Source organism: Balaenoptera acutorostrata, chromosome 1 (genome assembly GCF_949987535.1).
Source record: "Balaenoptera acutorostrata chromosome 1, mBalAcu1.1, whole genome shotgun sequence".
NCBI classification, from domain to species: domain Eukaryota; kingdom Metazoa; phylum Chordata; class Mammalia; order Artiodactyla; family Balaenopteridae; genus Balaenoptera; species Balaenoptera acutorostrata.
In genome coordinates, this window is record NC_080064.1 from 119,260,394 (window position 1) to 119,280,877 (window position 20,484).

Here is a 20,484-nt window from a genome sequence, read left to right on the forward strand (position 1 = left end):
CTCAAAGATATTTGTTGGAGGAATGAGTACAAGCGTGAACGACAAAGGGGAATAAGAGGATGGGTGTGATCATCCTATTGCCACTCTGACACACGTCTTTGTCCTTGTTCCACAATCCAAAACAGAGTCAGGATTATGATAATAAAGAAAATCAAATGGTGGGGGATGGCCACAAGTCGCTATGCTCGATCTCAGGAGGGGTCTGATGCCAGTGTCTGCGCCTCTAAATAGATCTAGAAGTACGGGGAGTCTTCTGACTCACTCTCCTCCATCGCCTTTTCTAAGCAGAGAGACAGACAGGAGGTTCTGAGCTGAGTTTGGGTGACCATTTATTCCCCTCTTCTCCCAGAGGCTGAGCCCAGCTGTGGCCCCAGAGGAAGAGGAGAATCTGTTTCCCAGTTTCCACATTTTCTGTGAATTTGGAGTGGGACTGAGCCAGATTGATTCTGGGAAACCCTGAACTTCTGGGAGGGAAAAGTTGAGATGAAAGAGGGTGGAAGGGGAGGAGCCAATGACAAAAACAACACTTCTTTTCACTTCCTCTTTTGGACTCCAGAATTTGTTCTCTGGGGTGGAATCTGTCAAGCCTCGAGAGAAGTCTGTGTCTGCCGTGCTGGGCTGTCAGAGCCAACCTGCTCTCTCCAGGAGGTGATGGGGATCCCCTCATTCCTAGCCCTCCCTGCTGCCAGGAGTGACCGAGCTGACTGCACATCCTGCCATCCTTTGGGCCACATGCTACTGTGGACGGCTCTGCTATTCCTGGGTGAGGCAGGGTCCCAGGAGGGGCAGTGGAGCAGGGACAGAAGCAGGCATGCTTTTCTAACTCAGCTGCTGCCACCTCGGTTGGGGCTGAGCTTTGGGCAAGGATGAGGGCTGGCGCGGGAAGCACATCAGGAAAGTCAGAAGGGTGAAGGCAGGCTGATAAAAATCAGATTCTGACAACCTTGCTGGCCTTGGAAAATTATGAAATTGGCAGAGTTCTTTTTTTTTTAAATTAATTTATTTATTTTTAGCTGAGTTGGATCTTTCTTGCTGCATGCGAGCTTTCTCTAGTTGCAGTGAGTGGGGGCTACTCTTTGTTGTGGTGCATGGGCTTCTCATTGCAGTGGCTCCTCTTGTTGCGGAGCACAGGCTCTAGGCGCGCGGGCTCAGTAGTTGTGGCGCGTGGGCTCAGTAGTTGTAGCTCGCGGGCTCCAGAGCGCAGGCTTAGTAGTTGTGGCGCATGGGCTTAGTTGCTCCGCGGCATGTGGGATCTTCCTGGACCAGGGCTCAAACCCGTGTCCCCTGCATTGGCAGGCAGATCCTTAACCACTGCACCACCAGGGAAGCCCAGAAGAGTTCATTTTTTTTAAAGTCTTTTGCCCAATTTCACTCAGCACCAAAGTCCCTGGTGCTCTGCCACCCCCCAGAGCGGAGCCAGCTGTGAGGAAAGTCTAGTGACCTAGACTTGAAGGACTAATGAGTGGCCAAGGTGTTTACCTTCCTTAGAAATTTGTGTTTCACTGGGACCGTATCTTAGGTGGGAGGGCTAATGCTGTCTTAGGCAAATAGGAGGTGGGGGGAACACATTGTGGTTGGGGGCAGTGGCTGTTCTCTGTGCTCCTGAAACCACTTCAGGCAGCAGAAGCGTATTCTCTTTATGTGAAAGGAGATTCCCCTGGGAAAAAGCACAGGAGGGTGTGGGTTATCCAGGGAATGGGGATCAGAGAATACATAAGCCAGGCAATTCTAGAATCACTTGTGGGACCAGAGGAATCATGCATGTCTCTTTGCACTGCACAAACATGGGGATACGTCCTGTCACCATTCGAATAGAAAGACAGGATCTTAGGCTGCAATTGAGCGCTCCTTTCTGACCATATTCTCAGCTGTGAGCTAGGGACCAGGGACTGATAGTGCTGGTGGGTAGAAGAGTCTAGGGAAGGCCGAGTAGGGGAGCCTTATTGCCAGGAATGTCTCCCCAAGCTCAATTTCTAGAGTATCTACCCTCAAATCTGCTTCAGTGTGGTCCCAGAGTACATGCAGCCACTTTCCAAATTATGTACTATGATCGATAGTAAAATCTGTTCAGCTCTGGGAGCCTTGGCCCTCAATGCTGGATGATACTGGGGCAGGAGGTGGAGGTGAGGAAGCGAGAGTATCCTCCCATGAGCAGGATGAAATGGATTGAAGCAGAATAGCATGAAAAAGGAGCACTGAACTACCTCACTTTTCATATGGAGAAGCTCAGGCCTGGAGTAGTGGCATGCTTCCCTACCTCTGCTATAGTGATACCAATGTGATGCCTAGACAAGACTCCTGGGGGAGACTTTTGGAATTTTTATCCATTTGCCCTTTTGCTAAGTCACAAGGATTTACTCCGTCTTTTCCATTCTCATCTGGGCCGCCATATTTAGGTCTTCATTGCTCAGTAACTCCATTATTACACCACCTTCTGATCCAGTCTTGACTGTCCTGTCTCCTGTTCTCCAAATCCATGCTGCACACTGAGGCCATGACTTCTTCAACTACAGCTATGGCTGAGTCACTGTACTTCATAAATGACTTCAGTGCTGCTCCATTGCCTACTTTATAAAGCTCCAATTCTACTCTTAAAAGTAGATTCTCATCTAGAGCCAGGCAGTGTGTACACATATTCTCTGCTTTCCAAGATTCCACAAACTGCCTTGTTTAAACATTAAATAAATGCTATGTGCAGGCTCTGTTCTAGGACTTGGAGATTTATCACTGAACAAGAGAGACAGCCTTCCTGACCTAAAGCACAAGGTCTTTGCCTCCCTCACAGTGACAGTATTATACTGAGTATGAACATATTTAGTATTCACTAATATTTGTTGAATGAATAAATGGAAGGTGACTTCTCTCTACTTTTCTCATCTCTTACTTGTTTCTTCTCTTCCTCCTCCTCTTAGTCCTACTTCTTTACCCGTTCCCTGCACTGCCACATTGTCAGCCCTACACACTCTGCTTTTCAGCTATCACTTCTGTGTCAATGATTTCCAAACCTATCTTTCTTGTTTGTGTCAAGTACAATTTCATATTCCCACCTGCTGGTTGGAGACCTCCAAATTGATTTGTCAGCTCAGAAACAAAACACATTCAAAATCCAACTATCATCTTCCCCTCACAAATGTTCTTCTCCTCCTAACATTTATATTTGTGTGAGCACAACTAATGTTTTTCCTAGTCACCCATTTATAAGGCCCCCATATCTCTTCAAGTGCCACGTTCTCTCTCCCTCTTAAATTTCTCTCATGCCCGTGTCCTCATCTTTACGTTCTATTGTCAACACAATTTTTGGCTCTCTTATCTCCCACCTAGATGGACTCAATGAATGATTTCCAGAGCATTGGCAAATAAAATTAATATGGCCACTGCCCTCTTTGAGCTTACATTCTACTGAGGGATATAAACAGTAAATAAAGGAACACAAATGCATAAATATGAATTGGAAAATGGCTATGAAGCTGTAAACAGGATACTCTGATAAGAGCACTTGTTGCGGGGGACATGAGAGAACAGCCTACATTAACAGGATGATATGGCAAGAGTTTTCTGAGGAAATGACTTTTAAGCTAAGACCTGAAGCATGTTAAGGATTAAGCCATCTGAAGATACAAAGGAAGCAGGTTTAGAGTAGAGGGATCAGCATACAGAAAAGCCCCAAGTTTGAAGAATGTGAAGAGGTCTGGTGTTATTGGAGCTCAATGAGTAGGGGGAGTGTGGCTCGAGATGAGGCTGGAGAGGTGAGCAGGGCTTGTGTCAGGTGTGGCCTTGTAAATATTGACATTTTATTTTCAGAGCAAAGGAAGAGCACTGAAGGCTTGTAAGCAGGAGGGTGATATTATCTGATTTGTTATTTAAAAAATAACTCTAGCTTCTCTATGGGGAATGAATTGTCGGGGGAACAAAATAAGGGAAGAGATAAGTTAGGAGATGGGAGAAAGCTGCTGGTGACCTAAAATAGTGTGGACATGGACTGAAGCTGACACATTCAAGAACTAACTGGAAGCAAGATGATCACGACTTTACTGGTGCAAAGGCCGATGGGGTTTGGGAGAGAGAGAGGAATAAAAGAGGACTTGGAGTTTTCAGGCACGAGTACCTGGGCAGATGGTGAAGATATACACTTACATGGGGGAACCTGGGAGAGAAATAGAATGTGTCCACTTGATTTGACATTGAGATCATTGGTGATTTTGACAAGAAAAGTTTTAGTGGACTGGTGAGGGCAGAGTTCAAATTGCAGAGAATGAAACAGTGATTGGAAAGAGAAGAAATGACGACAGCCTTTGTAGAAAAAGAATTGAGAAATCAGGCTGGGAAAGGGAGCAGAAAACTAATTTTGGAATTATATGTGGTGTCAAGTGAGATTTTTTTCCTTTCAGTGAAAGATCCTGGAATATATTTATGTTGATAGGAAAGGTCCAGCTGAGAAGGAGAAATGGGTGAGGCAGAGGAGAAAGGGAATAACAGAGAGGGGAAAATCCTTGAGCGAGTGAAAGGGAATGTGACCCAGGATAGAGACTGACCACAGATAGGAGGAGAGATGTCCCCAGTGAAAACCAAGAAAGGAAGATGGATAGAGATGCAATAGGTTAGATGATTTAGTTAGGGGAAGATGTGAGACCTCCTGTCTAACTGCGTTTGTTTTCTCTGTGAAGGATAAAGGAAGGCATCATCTTTGAGTGAGATGGGACGGGAGGCAGTTTGAGGAGTGAGGGAAAAATGAGTGTCCCTACCAAGAGCCGCAGAGCAAACGTACTAGAGAAAAAGTGTCAGAACGGCAGTTTAGTGTCCTTTTGAATATGGAGACAGTAAATTTACAGAGATACCAACCTGCCTGCTTATGTGGTAATTTCATTAACACACAGCTGAAGAAGTAAAGGCATGGACAACTCAGGTGGAACGTAATGCAGACAGAGACCGGCAAGAGAGTTAAGGGGATTTGCAAGGAGGTGATTATTTATAATGATGAATCATCATATCTAATGAGAAAGTAGGCTGATCTTTGCTTTCTCTCTTACAGCTCCTGTTGCTGGGAAACCTGGTAAGTGCTCACCACATCCTCTCCCTCCCCCAGCTACTCTCTCTCTCTCTGCTCCCTGCACCCTGTCTGGAGGTACTCTCGATGCACCAGCTACCCAGGACTGAGGTAGAGCCAGGAAAGAGTAATTGTTCCCGCAAGATGCCCTGCCCCCTTCTCCTTCCTCCTTCCCTTCCTCCCAGGGAAGCCAGGGATGGGCAGCCACGGGGCACAGCCTTTCTGTTCCTGTTCCAGTGAGACCTCACAGATTCTGTCACAGAAAATAACTGTCTTCTGTCTCAGTTGCCTTCCTCTCTCCAAACTAAATCATGAACCCAGGCCATTTTAGTTTCAGCCACATGCAAAATCACATGATTTGCTTAGGTTAACCCCATGGGTTGATAAATCCTCTACTTTGCATGTATCTGAAGGCTTCAGGGCCTGTTTCCTTGGACACAAACAGGAGATACCACTGGTTGCAGCTTGGTGGGATGAACACTGCTGGGCACTGCTTTCTCTGCACCACTAACCTCTCCACCTCCCAGGACTGGTAGTGGGGTGGGACTCTACCTGGGCCACTGAACGCAGGGCTCCCTAGACTGGCCTGCCAGCCTTTCTCCTCTTTCTTTTTCTTCTGAGGCCACAGAGACTCCTCTGTGCTTGGGTGTCAGGACAGGTCTATTCTAAAAGATAAAGAATGGGGACTTCCTTCGTGGTCCAGTGGTAAAGAATCTGCCTTACAATGCAAGGGACACAGGTTCGATCCCTGGTCAGGGAACTAAGGTTCCCACAAGCCCTAGGGCAACTAAGCCCACACAACTAGAGCCCACAGGCCACAAACTACAGAGCCCACGCGCCCTGGAGCCTGTCTGCCACAATTAGAGAAGAGAGAACCCACACGCCACAACTAGAAAGAAGCCGGCGCACCACAACTAAAGATCCCACACTGCAACAAATATCCCTCATGCCGCAACTAAGACCCAACACGGCCAAAAAAATAAAATAATAATAAATATATCTTTTTTTGTTGTTCTGACTTCTTCCATTCTTTTTTTTAAAGATGTATTTATTTCTTTTTATTTAGAAATAAATACATCTTAAGGAAAAAAGAAACTAATAATAAGCTGCTGTATAAAAAAATAAATAAAATTCTAAAATTCAAAAAACAATAATAAGCTGTAAGGATATATTGTACAACAGAATATAGCCAATATTTTATAAAAACTATAAATGGAGTATAACCTTTAAAAATTGTGAATCACTTTATTGTATACCTGTAACTTATATAATATTGCACAGCAACTATACGAATAAAAATTTTTATTCCAAAAAAAAAAGAAAGAATAGAAGAACTCAGAACAGAAACGTGATGCCTGACTCTCAGCCTGGCACCTCCACCAGATGTCCCCATTTGTCTTCTTCCAGCTGTGGAGAGAGTTTATCCACTAGTGTCCAAATGCCTCAGCTTACAGGGGAGGAAAGTGATTCCCCAAACGATGTATGTGTAGTGTGTGTGTGTGTGTGTGTGTGTGTGTGTGTGTGTGTGTTTGCCCTCTCTCCCATTCCCCTATCTCTTGTCCTCTCCCCTGAGTAGGAGCCAAGCTCCCTGAGAGAACCTGGGTTCCTGGGGGCCCCGGTGTGGGCTGCATGAGTTGCAGGAATTGCCTTTAGTTGCAGAACAGTTCTGCGTTGGGTTCCTCTCTTGATGTCTCCAGCATGGCCACAGTTTTCCATCACCTGCGATTTGGGGTCTGCTTAGGCCCTTGGGGTCCCTTTCCTCATGCTGCCTTCTCTCTCTGCCCCTCAGCAGGTCTGCCGAAGGCTGTGGTGAACATTCAGCCTGCGTGGATCAATGTGCTCAAGGAGGATGACGTGACGCTGATGTGTCAGGGGACCAACTTGTATGACGGCAACCTCACCCTGTGGTTCCATGATGGGAGCTCCATCCAGAGCCAGAACCAGCCCAGCTATAGCTTTAAGGCCAGCAGCAATGACAGCGGAGACTACAGGTGTCAGAGAGAGCAGACCAGCCTCAGCGACCCTGTGCATCTGGATGTGATTTCCGGTCAGTGGAGGAAGGCCTGGGAGAGTCTGGGACCACAAGGATAGAAGGAATCTGCTTATATGGCAGAGGTTTTTCAGAAAGGGGAATTGCCTGCTTACTGGGAAGCATGGCTGTGAGTTGTTTGAAGGGGTTTTTGTCCACTCATTTCCCTTTTCACGCACCCCATTGCTTTGTATGTATGGTGAGGTGGAAGTTCCTAAGCGATTTCTCAGAATATGTTGGGCTCTTTTGTCTCGGGGCTGATTGAGCAAGAAGGTGACAAGGCCACTGACAGGCAGCTGGGTATGAGAGAAGCAGAAGGAAATCCCTAATTCACAGAAATCCTTCCATTTTTATGGCAGAGTCGAATGCACAGACAGACCACAACTGAATCCTAGCCCTGGAAATTGCTAGCCATGTAAACATGATAATTTCATTTACCTTTGAGCTTCAGTTTCCTCATCTGCTCAGTGGAGATACTACTGCCTCCCCCATCAGGTTCCGGTGAGAATCAGCATTTCCCTGGCCCCCTGCCCTCTGTGCAACTTGAGGTGAAAGTTGTGTCTTAACCACCTTTTATATCCAGCCCCAGGCACAGGACAGGGCTTAATAAATGTTTGCTGAACCGATCAATGATCCTCCAAAGCTCCTGGCAAGAAATACGTTCTCCATAGAGAAAAGCTGCAGTGTGATTATGATGAATATTGTCATTGCTATTCTTCACTTAGTCCCCTTCCCTCACCCAATTCTCAAATTCTCCTCAAAGGTATCTAGGCCCGGTGGGCCTGCAGCTCCAGGCCTGCAGTCTCTACCCTCTGTGCTCAGCAGGAAAAGACAGTCCTGGAGGGAAGCCCCAGAGGCCTGGCAGGGCCTCAACCTCAGTGCTCCTGCCTCTCTAGGAAGGGGTGGAGGTGAGGGATCCCTCCCCCGAGACTGAGCAGGGGCGTTGACAAGGAACCCTGGCCCATGAGGTGGACACCGCCCTGAAGGACCTAGGTGAAGAGCTAGCTGTGAAGGCCTGGAGCCAGAGCACCAGCCATGGGGACCCTGAGCCACTGTCATGGAGACTAGAGCCAACAGAACGCCGACTGCACCGATGGGAGTCCGTACTCAGGTGGTGGCGCTCGTTCCCAGACAGCTCAGGGCCACGGTCTGAACAGCAGGCAGAGCAGGCACTGCAGGGGCAGCTCCGTGGGCCTCAGGATCTCCACCAGTTCGTGTCCAGCAGCAGCTCAGCAGGCCCAGCTGCACAGCCTGGCTGCCATCTAGTGGCCGCAACTGCTGCTAGTCAGCAGGCCAGCTCCCCCAGACACCAGCACAACGCAGCAGCTGAGCGCCACCCCAGCCTCAGTCAATCTGGCCACTGCATCAGCCTCCCAGCTCACCAGCCAATCCCGGAGTGAGCTCTCCCAGTGTTACCACTGTGACCCAATCTGTGCTACTGGGGAACGCCACCTCCTCCCCCTCAACCTGTCCCAGGCCCAGATGCATCTAAGACCACAGCTGGGAAACCTATTCCAGGTAAACCAGACCTTGGCCCAGAATGTGCCTCTAGCTTCTCAACGCATCCTGATGCCTGTTAGGGCAGTGGCAGTCGTCCAGCAGGAGGGGCTGTCTGCTCAGGCTGCTGGAGTCCACGTAGATGCAGTTCAGGTAAAGAACTTGGCACTGAGGGACAACAGGCTCAGCCTGAAGCTCCACCCAGAACGCTGTTCCCCTGTTGAGCCTCCCCCAGGTCCCTGTTGTCTTCTGCATGCAGTCCGTGCACCTGCCGGGCAAACCCAGACGTTGGCTGCCAAATGCAAAGAGGAGGGCGATGGTGTGTCCACATTGGGTTCCGTGCTCCTGCCAGGGCTTCTCTAGTAGCAGAGAACCCCAAGGCCATGGAGGAGGAGAGCAGGCTTGGAGAAGAAGCTGAACTAGTGACCAGTGGGAATGCTAATTCACCAAGCAGTGAATTAGCAGCCGTGGCCCCTGCCCATCAGCACCTCCTCCTACACTAGCCATGGGGTCCAGATAAATGGTGACTCAAACAAACCTCCACAAGCCATTGTGAAGCCCCAGATGCTCACCCACGTGATTGAGGGCTTTGGTATCCAGGACGGAGCAGAACCTGTCCCAGTGTGGTGTCCTCCATTACTGAAAAGCCACTACAGACTGGCCTCCCGACAGGGCTGAATGAGAATCAGTCAGGTGGCCCCTGGGGAGGGGACAGCCCATCTGCTGAGTAGTCAAGAAGACAAATCTCCTGAAGTTCCAGCACTGTGGGAAGTACAGTCCTGGAGAACAGTTTTGTGACTCCAAGAGTTTCTGCTCCATGACTTGTGCTAAAAGGTACAGTGTGAACTGTAGCTGCCAGTTCTGGTTGAAGAGGAGAAACATGAAAGAGTTTCAGGAAGCCCACTATGCTTGTGTTCACCAGTGCGGACCCAGCTGCAGCTCCTCTGCCATCACCCATGCTAAGATCCAGGGCAAGTGCCACAGGGGTCAAGAGGACTCTAGCTGGGGTTCAGAGAATTCCAGTCATGGTAAAGGACTCTCTCCAATGTCCCTGGGCCTTTATCGGTGAGAGCTGGACATGGGGAATGTGACCCAGGGAACCTCCATACAGCTGTGCCTACACCAGGATTCATGGCATCAACCCTGTGTTCCTGTCCAGTAATCTTAGCCACTGGAGTGCAGAGGAGCCACTGGAGTGCAGAGGAGTGCAGAGGAGTTTATTGCTTCTCTACTAGGCTTCCAGGAGATTGCAGAGGAGTTTTGTTCCCAGAGATGGATGGAAAGGCCCTTTTTTAACTTAAAGAACACCTCGTGAGTGCCGTGAACATGAAGCTGGGCCCTGCCCTCAAGATCTGCACCAAGAAATTGTCCTCGAGGAGACCTAAGGTGGCCCTCTTGCACAAAGCAGCCTAAGGCTGGCACTTCCACTGTCCAGGTTACAACCTGGTACCAGTAGAGACTTTGCCGAGAAGAAAGTGCTGTTCATATGATGTGCACCTTCAGTAGAGGGGATTACCCAGACAGGGAGGAGAAGTGCAAGAATTGGTTGCTGGTGCTACATGGAAGCAGCTTTGACATTTTCTCTGGGTTCTACTTCATTTAAAAAAATCTTCACAATTCTCAGCATTCCCACCTACCCCAATCCAACCGTTGTAAAAGAGGCAGTCTAGGGAACCAGGACTGCTCACCTAATCCTGGAGTGGAATGTCTAGCCAGGGCCTGAGTTCCTCAAGAGGAGGAATACACAGGATGGTATGGGAGGAAATGGGTGGCACGCAGGGGTGCCTCCCCAGTGGGAGAGGTGGGGTTTTCTAGCTTGTGTGACCCAAGTCGCAAGATCTGGTGCTCCCCACCTTCCCTCTGGATTGTCCCACTGTAGCCGTGGCCCAGAGTTTTCTCTTCATTGTCACTCCCTCCCTCAGTATTGAACATTTTCACCTGCATTTGTGGCAGGCTCAGCAGCCAGTGTAGAGACTTTTTTGGCATCATTCCGATCTGCTGAAGGGGCTAAGCGTGGTTGACTAGCACACGTGTGGCTGTTGTCGTTTCTTTCTCACGTCCCGGCTCCCTTCCAACATATCTATTGTTTTCTACCCTTTCTTTCCAATTCCAACTCTACTGTGTCCTATGGCTTTAGGAAAAAGGAGTGCGTGGGCTGAGGTCAGATTATAAGTACCCACCTTAGCCTCTATTCCCTATACGACAAAGAAATTAAATATCTCTTTCCTCAGTAAAAGGATGAAAATCGGAGGAAAAGAGTACACAGCAGGCTAATGGCCCACCCATGTCACTGCTGCCTTTAGACAAAGTCCCCACTGAAGTGAAATTCCACTTTTACTAACATGCACCAAATAAGTTAATATTTGTTAGATGTCTGTGACTTTCCCCAAAGACACTTGACTCTGTTGTGTCCCCCTCACATGTTGTCTCCTATGTCAGACTAGATCCTTCCCTCCCTCCCTCCCTCAGGGAAGGGAGTGTACTATTGGGTCTCCTGTATCCTTCCTGCAGAGGCCTGTTGGGCAGGACAGGAACGGGAAGACAAGCATATCCTGAGCACCTCCTATGTGCCAGGAACTACCGTAGATAGCTAATGGGATTATTGTGACTATTTTCACATATGAGGAAACGGAGGCCCAGAAGACTTCAATTATTTGCCCAAGATCACAGAGCTCATACGTGATGGAGCCAGAATTACAGACCAGGGGTGTCTGATTCCAAACTTAAGCTCTTCCCTCCACACACAGTGGCCCACCAGTAAGGATGGTCTGGGTCTCAGATTTGAGTCAAGACCTCCTGGGTCCTGTGGTCCCTTTGTGTCTTTCAGACTGGCTGCTGCTCCAGACCCCTAGCCTCGTGTTCCAGGAAGGGGAGCCCATCGTGCTGAGGTGCCACAGCTGGAAAAACAGCCCTCTGAATAAGGTCGTATTCTTCCAGAATGGAAAATCCAAGACGTTTTCCTATCTGCGTTCCAACTTCTCTATCCCACAAGCAAACCTCAGTCACAGTGGCGAGTACCACTGCACGGGATTTATCGGGCGGGCACTGCACTCATCACAGCCTGTGACCATCACTGTCCAAGGTGGGAACTCTGTGAAGATGAAAGGAGGGGAGAAGAGGGATTAGAGAATTAGGGGTAAGGTCACATGGACCTACAGGGAGATCTGAGAAATGCCCTAGCAGCAAACTTGGGCTCTGGGGCAAAGGACAGGGGCATGGCACCTTGCTAAGTACTGGCCAGAGCTTGGAGCCCTCAGCTTCCAGGTGATAGGTGACAAGGCTCTTGTTCCACTTTGAAATATAGGCCCCATCGCACCAAGCCCAGCAGTGGAACAGAGCTATCTCATTGGTGCAGAAGCTGTCTAAGCTCCTGGACATTCCTAAGAGCTGAGGTTTTCCTAATTTCTTCTCATGTCTCATGATATGTCCATTCACTCTCAAAGGCATGGCGTGTCCTTGGCAGTTCAAGGCTGTGCTGGGTACAGTGGTGGAGGCGTCAGGTCCATCCTCCCTGCCATCCCCGAGGACTAAGAGGAACCCTTCCCTCTGCCTTACACACTCAACAGCGTGCCTTCCTTTGATTAGCAGAGAAATGTGGGTATAGGAGAGGCACAAGCCCAGTTCCAGAAATCCTGTGCAGGCGAGGTTGAGGGGGGAAGTGCGTGTTGCATTGGAGGAAGGACAGGGATGGGTACTGCCTGTTCCGACGCCTGTGTTCCCCAGGGTCCAGCTTGAGCAACTCCCTGTCGGTGACGATAGCGGTGGCTGTGGTCGCTTGGATTGCTGCAGTGGCTATTGCTGGTGCCGTAGTAGCCTGGTTCTGCCTCAGGCGAAAGCAGATTTCAGGTTTGTGCCTCCTCTTGGGCCCTCGTGTCATCAGTCCCTACTTAGCCAAGGCCCTAACCCCAAACATTGCTAGAACCCTTATCTTTGGGCTAGAGAATCCTTAGCATTCAAATACAGTCCCATATTTTATTCATTCATTCATTTGACAGGCCTGAACAAACTTGCTTATGTGTCAAGCACTGTGATAGACTCTGTGGATGATGCCAAGATAAAGAAGTTCCTTCTCTGCCCTCAGGGAATTCATAATATCGTGGGGAAGACTGAAATGCAAATAGATCAGTATAATTAGAGGGGATAAGACCAGTATTAGAGAATGCAAAGGCTATGACGGGGGACAGAAGAGCTGGCGCAACCCAGCATGGGCCGGGGCAGTTAGAGAAGGCTTCACGGGAATGCAGTGTTGTGTCGTGACCGAAGCACACCTGGTGGGGCCAGACTGCCTGAGTTTAAATCCCAGCTCCTCAGGTCACCAGCTGGATAACGTTGGGTGAGTTATGCAATATGTTGAGAAGATGGAGTTGGTGTATTAATTTAAGAATATGCCGATCATGACCTGCTGAAAGAGGAGGCACAAGCCACCCACATGGGCTTGCCAGCTCCCTCAGCATCTGATTTCACTTCCCAGATTGGTGAAAGTGAAAACCCCGGGGTCATTTTGATTGAAAGTACAGTTTCGGTACACTCACGCAAAGGAAGTAGAGTCACAAGACTTGCTACTTACAGATCCCAGAAATGGGAAGGGGGGGTGGCAGTCCTCTGTCCCAGGTCATGGGTGAGCAGGAGAGAGAGAACAGTGTAGCAAGCAGCTATTACTTATAAGGTGATTGGGGTGGAGGACACTATTTTGCGGGCTTAACTCTAAGTGGTTATTTTAAAAGGGGCCCCAGGAAAAGCAAAGCGAGAACTTATGGCGGGAATCCTAAATTCAAGTCCTTATCTTAAATGTTCCGACTCTGGGTGTAAGCAGGTTATCATACTGTAAAATGCCTAGGCAGCAACTCAGGAAAACAAAGTTGTTTTTTCAGGAAAATGAACGTTGTTTTTCTCATCACATTCAACTTCTGTGTGCCTCAGTTTCTTCATCTGAAAAATGAGGCCACGAATAGAACCTACTTCCTAGGGTTATGAGGGTGAATGAGTCGGCAGCTAACAGACAGCAAACATCACATAGTATCACACATAGTATGAGTTATCGTTATGGAGGAGAGTTCCGATGTTTGAGAGTAGCAGTTAACCAGGCAAAGAGGGCTAGAAGAGCATCCCAGGCATGGGGCCAAGACATGGAAATGAGAAACATTGTGGCTAGGATGGGGATCATGGGACGAGTAAGGAGGTTGCTGTGGGCAGTTTGATGCCATTGAAGCCATAAATCACGAGGCAGAAAAAAAGGAGAGATGAAGCAGGGCAGAAGGATGTATTCCAGCTCATGGAATCCACGTAGGCTACCTTTAAAGAACTAAGCTGTATTCCAAAGGGGTTGGCAAGAGCACGGGAGGGCAGTAACCACGTCTCCTTGTTCTGCGCTCCCCCCTCCTCCGCCCCCCCCCCCCCCCCGCCAGCACCTAGCACATGCTTGCCACGCAGCAAGATGGTCGATAAACATTTGTTCACCGACTGATCAGCTGAAGAATTTCAGCTCTTGGAAAGCAGCCTCCTTCCCCCATAGTACTAATGTAAAAGAGCCGAGAGAGAAGGGAAGGGGCCATACAAATCTAATAAGCAAATCGTCACAATTCATAACACTGAAAAGCTAGCTTGCTGGTGGGAGAAAACGCTTAAGGTAGCCAGATACAGAGAAAGTAAAGGGGAAAAAAGACTCAGAGCCATTGACAAAGAGAAAATAATACTACTAATACCTCACAAAGCACTTTGCAATTGGTTTATAGCCAAGACCTCAGTTACTGATGATAAGTAAATGTAGAGATTCAGGGAGAGATACCGAGAGAGAGAAAGAGGTGTTTTTTAAAAGGCAGAGCAAGCTTAAGAAAGATGCAATAGAATGGCCTTTCTGAGAGTCCCAGGAGTCCCTACTGTTAACCTAGGCAACTTACATCTCTCTAGACCAGCCCTTTTACAGGCTAGGGCAGTCCCTGGGGAGTGGGGAGGAGGGGGGGAGGCGTCTGTGTGGGAGAAGGGGGTGTGTTGGTTCTAACCCGATCTTGCCTCTGGTGGTCTTTGGTCCTGAAGACTCGGGTCCTACCCCATAATCCTACTAACCTCCTATGTGCCCCTCCTAGCTCTCCCAGGAACCCCTGAGCACAGGGAAATGGGAGAGACCCTCCCTGAGGAACCAGGTGAGTGCAGCTCCCGCTCTGGGGGCTCAGTGACACCCTGCCTTGTGCATCAAGAAGCTGCTTGTGTGAGTTCTGCTGGGAGCACAGGAGAGGGAGGGGGCAGTGGGAGGAGGGCAGGGGCTCAAATCTCTTGGTCAGTTCTGAGACTAACTCCTGGGCCTAAAGAGGACCTCACTGGAGATAAGGAGAAGATGAACACCTGTCCTAGATAGAGAAGCAAGGGCCTTGTCTGAGTTTCCAGGGTCAGAAATGCTGGGGATATTTCCAGAGCAGGACATCAGAGATACTTAGGTCTTTCTGTGGAGCTTTGGAAGAGCTGACAGAGGACTGGGGTTAGACGTCATAAGACTAAGGCAAATAGAATTAAGGGGATAAAATTCTAGAGGAAAGGAGAAAGAGCCCTAAGGAATAAAACTTAGATTTGCTGCAGAGTCTGTCTCTGTGGAATGATTGGGTAAGGGTAACAGGGCTCAGCTCTTAGTGGAACATTAAGAGGAGATTTTGGCCTGAGAAAGTTCTGGGGTACTAGGTGCATTAGTGGGCTTTACTCTGTGGGCAAAGCTTGGTTCTAATGCCCACTCGTGTAGGTTTATTAAAATGCAGGCCTGGCACTAGCTCTGTCACTATCATAAAATGGAATCTTGAGTGTCATTCCCCCTCTTGGGGTTTAGTCGCCTCATTGAGGAGACGAGTGGGTTAGCCTGGATGATCTCTAAGCCCTTCCAGGTCTGACATTCTGAGAGTCAGTGAGCATCCAACCCCTGGCCCAAGTGGGAACGTGTTAAAGGAGCAGTAATATGCCAGGCGACTTCCTGACTGGAGTTAAAGCCAGAGCACGAAGGAAACTGGAGCTTTCTCTGGGGACTCCCAGACAGCAGAAACGGACAGGAGAAAGAAGCCCTCGAGGACTCCACCTCAGATGGCTGGAGTATGACTCAGAGCAGAGCCAACAGGTTTGAGAGCTTGAGCAAAACGGCACAGCTTTCCGGCTGCGCTTTGAGCAAGGCCCCTGTGTCCTGTGGCCAGGCCAAATGGGGATATGGACCAGAGTCTTCACCAGGACCAAACTGCTGTAGAAAAAAGTCCAAACACAAGTGGATTAGCCATTTTGATGTTTGGTTCTACCTACACTGGCATAAATATATTTCACAAGGCATTTATTTCACAGGAAGGCATTGGGGCTGATGGTTTCCCAAAAGGCACAGCTAGGTTGCCGGGATGGTTGAGGGATGCATTAGAAGGAGAATTCAGGACGTGGTTTGTTCCAGAAGTTGGAGCATGGCACACAGGGACTCATTGTGTCCTGGAGATGAATGAAGACACTAGATGCATTGTCTCAGACTCCCTCCCCACTTCCTGAGGAATGCTGCTTTGCAGTTACTGAGGCTGCTTTTCGCACTGGCAAAGTGAGTTTATTGGCAAAAGCATGAGGACATTTGGATGTGTTTTAGATATTTACCAGGGAGAGTACTGGCTGGGTTGCTTGCTTCCTTCTTTCCTTCCCTCCAGCCTCCCTTGCTCACTCTCACTCTCATGCTTTCTTTCTTTATGAGATCAGGGAGTGTCAGATCCTTCAAAGTTCCAACAAAGATATACTACATCTGGCCAATGTGGAAAGGCCACCATCTGTGGCTGGCAAAAATCTGGATTACTTCACTCTAATACTCAACACCCCCATCTCCTCCCCAGTATATCTCCGATCCCCGGAGCTGCCTGGTTGCTTTGAGGAAAACCCAGTGATCCTCTGAAATGAGTGCAGCACAAATGATCGCCTCCCTCTGCTAGTGTGGCCCGTGCGGGAGCCCGTGTCTGGGATACCAAGGGCGGGTAGGGGATGAAGCTTTTGGCCTGCAGGCCTGAGTTGGGGTTCAGTGGTCCTCGCCTCAAGCCTGGTTTGGGCCTCAAGCAGCAGCGCAGGTAGGCAGTGCCCCCGCTGATCTCTGTTCTTTTTGCCCACAGCCAATCTCACTGATGCTGAAGAGGCTGCCAAACTTGAGGTGAGCCATCCCAGCCACCTGCTCTTCCTTCTCCCTTCTCCTTCTCCCCTGCCGCTGCTTCTGTTGCCTTCATTCTTGTGACCTCTCTGTGGATCCCCATTGCTCCTTTCTGCTTTCTCTAGGCTGAGAATACAGTCACCTATTCACTTCTCTCGTATCCGGAAGTTGCAGAGGAAGAAACAGAGTCGTCGGATTACCAGAACCACATTTAGTTTTCATTGTCTTGCCTGGGACTTGGGGAAGAGAATCAGAGAGGCCAAGATCTGGTGTCTTCTGTCCTGAATTCGTCTTAAGGAGGAGAAGAGGCTGCTGCAGTTCTAAAGGAGAATGACTCTTCCAGAGTTATCTATGTGAATCCTGAAGCTCCCTGTTTTGAAAGCCACAGACGATATGGTCTCAGCTAACTGACTGCTGATTTCTTCTGTGCTTCAGCACTTCTCGCCATCAGGACTCTTCTGTTATACATCCACAAAGCCAGTGAAAATTACCTTTATTAAGAGATTGTAGAAACATGGGAAATGCTTATGTTACAGGTTACACGAGAAAAATTAGATAAGTATGTATGATTTCAAAAATGTTGAGATAGACTAACATATGCCAATATATTAAAAGTGATTGTTTCAGGGTGGTGGAATTATTGGTGCTTTGCATTTCCTCTGTTAATTTTTCTGTACAGATCATGTATTACTTTTATAATAAAATACTACACTAACAACATTACCTTTTAAACGCTGTACCGGTTGGAGTGTAGACTGATTTGGGGTCTGTTTCTTTTCAATGGTAAGAATCTTGGGAGGGTAGTAATGGGTAGGAAGTGAGGGAGAGAAAAGATTTGGAGTGTAGGACAAGTATCCCTCTTCTAAAAACTGAATATCTGTCTTCCAGTGAATTTGTGTTCTTGTTTTCATGTCTTCTTCCCCTTCCTCCCATGACAAATAAACACCAGTTCTCAGGAAGCCAAACTTCAGATGAGTCCTCAGTGGAGACTGCTGACTCTGCCCTGCTCTTCTCCTATTATAGTCACCAGAAGGATGTGAACTTCTCAGAGAAGTTCCCGGTAGGTTTGAAACGTGACTGACAGCTTCCTTGGGAGTTTGTTTGGTGCCCTTGGAGAGGGCTCGTTTTCCTGGGACTCTAAGAGCTTCACTGTGCAACATTCTTGCAATCAGGATTTAGCTGCTTCCTTTGTTGGGTAGTTTCCATAGCTTTCTATAATACTCACATATTGTATTTCATACTCACATATTGTTATAATAATAAGGAATAGTAATTGTAATTACTGGGTTATCGAGGGGCTTACTTTATGCCAAACTACATGCTTTAGAATTAGAGCATTTAAGAGTCTTGGCCATTCATAGTTCTTCTTTTGCGATTTTCTTGTTCACATACTCATGCCCATTTTTATAGTAACAACGTATGTCCCTTTATTTATACATTACAAGGTAGCAACTTATTTTATTTATATGTAAATTATTTTACTCTGCTAATTTTTAAAATAAAATTAAAATACAGATAAGCAAAAAAGATAATTAAGATTACCTATAAATTCACAAATCAGAAACAATCAATGCTAAGTTTTTTTTTTCGGTTTTAATATTTTTTATTGAAGTATAGTTGATTTACAATATTGTGTTAATTTCTGCTGTACAGCAAAGTGATTCCGTTATACATATATATACATTCTTTTTTAAATATTTTCTTCCATTATGGTTTATCATAGGATATTGAATATAGGTCTCTGTGCTATACAGTAGGACCTTGTTGTTTATCCATTCTGTATATAAAAGCTTGCATCTAATGCTAAGGTTTAAAAGATGTCAATCCACATTCCTGTCTATAGCGATATGTATAAACATATGGATCACATTAGGTTTTTACACATAGGCAAAAACTCATGCTCATTGTGAGCATGAAAACTCAAACAGAAATATAAAGAGGAAAATTGAGAGTTCCATTTTTTTTTTATAGTATTTCACACATTTGTTTAATTAATTTATTTTATTTTATTTATTTTTGGCTGTGTTGGGTCTTCGTTTCTGTGCGAGGGCTTTCTCTAGTTGTGGCAAGCGGGGGCCACTCTTCATCACGGTGCGTGGGCCTCTCACCATCACGGCCTCTCTTGTTGTGGAGCACAGGCTCCAGACGCGCAGGCTCAGTAGTTGTGGCTCACGGGCCTAGTTGCTCCGCGGCACGTGGGATCTTCCCAGACCAGGACTCGAACCCGTGTCTCCTGCATTGGCAGGCAGATTCTCAACCACTGCGCCACCAGGGAAGCCCCCGAGAGTTCCATTTTGTCCTTGCCCCCCATCCCCATTCTGTTCTCCCTTCTGTGGGTAACCACTGTCGAACATTTGGAGTATATTTGTTTTTTTTTTTTGATACGCATCCAATACATATTTATAGTTTTTTTAAGGCCATAAATGGGATCACACTTTACATATGCTTATGCATTTGGTTTATTTTGATTAATAGTTTATTATGGAGCTCTTCCATGGAAGTATTTTTTTAAGGTTTATATAGTATTCTATAGAACAAATGCTATGCCATATTTTATTTAACCAACATTTTAAATATTAGCACTTTTTCATTGTTATACACAATACTTCAATGACCAACATTCCTGGATGATTATTTTGACTACACGTGTATTTCTGCAGTATAAATTCCTAGCAGTAGAATCATTGGCTCAAAGGATACTCTCATATAATCTTTAAAAAAGCAGTTTACATGTCCTCCCAAAGGAGGACATATTAGGGTACCCATTTCCTGACCCCCTTGTCAATGTTGAGTGTTTTAAATTTTTGCCTATCCAATTATAATGGACAGTGTTCTTATCCAGCATGAATTTTCCCTGATTCCAATAACAGAGCCTGATTTCCCTTTGACTAAATAGCTCTACCTCCCCTCAGTCCATGTGGGTAGGTGGGCTGACTTCATGCCTGATTTTAGAGGAGAACATGCACCCCAAACTGGGTCAATCAGGAGCTGTTTCCCTGGAATTTAAATCTTGAGCAGAGTGACACTATGACTGAAAACAAGTGAAGTTTATTCATCCCAATGGCACTGCCCAGATGAGACTAACTTCCTGCAGCCCTGAATTGGCCCTGTTTCTTATAGTTTCTAAGATCCTTCAACTTCCTTTTATATCAGTTAATTTAGATTTGATAGAATTCTCCTATAATATCCTATGGGCTTAATACCTTTTTTAGGATAGACCTTTGACAAACTTTTTTTCCTGTAATTATTGGTCTGATCAGGCTTTTCTATCTCTTTTGGAGTCAATTTTGAAAAATGTTACTTTCCTAGAAAATCATCCATTTTATTGATATGCAGCTGTACACTGTATTTTCTTCTATTTTTTGGTAATAATTTGTGTCTGTACTTACATCCCCCCTCTCATACCTAGCTTTTGGGCTTGCTTGCTTTTGTCAGATGACTTCCGCTGGAAATAACAGGAAATCTGATTCAAGTTGGCTTAAACAATAAGGAAATGTATTATCTCACACAACAAAAAGTTCAGAGACAGGGTGTCTCCAGTGCACCAGGACTCTGGATCCGCTTTTCTACAATCCTTTGGGCATTGTCCTTGGCCTAGCAGCATGATGATTATAGCAGTTCCAGGCGTCACTCCCAAAGATCTATAGGAAGAAGGGACTAACTCTCTCTTCTATGTGTCTCTTTCTTAAGAGTGAGCAAACTTTTCTGCAGCAATCTTCCCATCACATCATATTGGTCAGGAATATGTCCATTTCTAAATCAATCACTAGAAGGGGAATA

General features: G+C 47.0%; 1 protein-coding gene across 5 annotated transcripts; it reads left to right on the forward strand.

Moving 5' to 3' along the window:
* Positions 1–566: 566 nt before the first annotated feature.
* On the forward strand, positions 567–17,440 carry FCGR2B (Fc gamma receptor IIb). Of its 5 annotated transcripts, none has more exons than XR_450134.2 (8): positions 567–763; positions 5,030–5,050; positions 6,834–7,091; positions 11,398–11,652; positions 12,294–12,416; positions 15,979–16,116; positions 16,670–16,707; positions 16,830–16,880. XR_450134.2 is itself a non-coding variant. In XM_007171694.2 (8 exons), the coding sequence occupies exons 1-8, from the start codon at positions 652–654 to the stop codon at positions 16,917–16,919; spliced, it is 954 nt and encodes a 317-aa protein (XP_007171756.1). In that variant the 5' UTR covers positions 567–651; the 3' UTR covers positions 16,920–17,440. The 5 variants fall into 5 exon arrangements, 3 of the variants coding, with proteins under 3 accessions (XP_007171756.1, XP_007171755.1, XP_007171754.1); XR_003622396.1 differs by having other exon boundaries at positions 15,982–16,116; XM_007171694.2 differs by lacking the exon at positions 15,979–16,116 and adding an exon at positions 14,654–14,710 and having other exon boundaries at positions 16,830–17,440.
* The last annotated feature ends 3,044 nt before the right edge of the window (positions 17,441–20,484 follow it).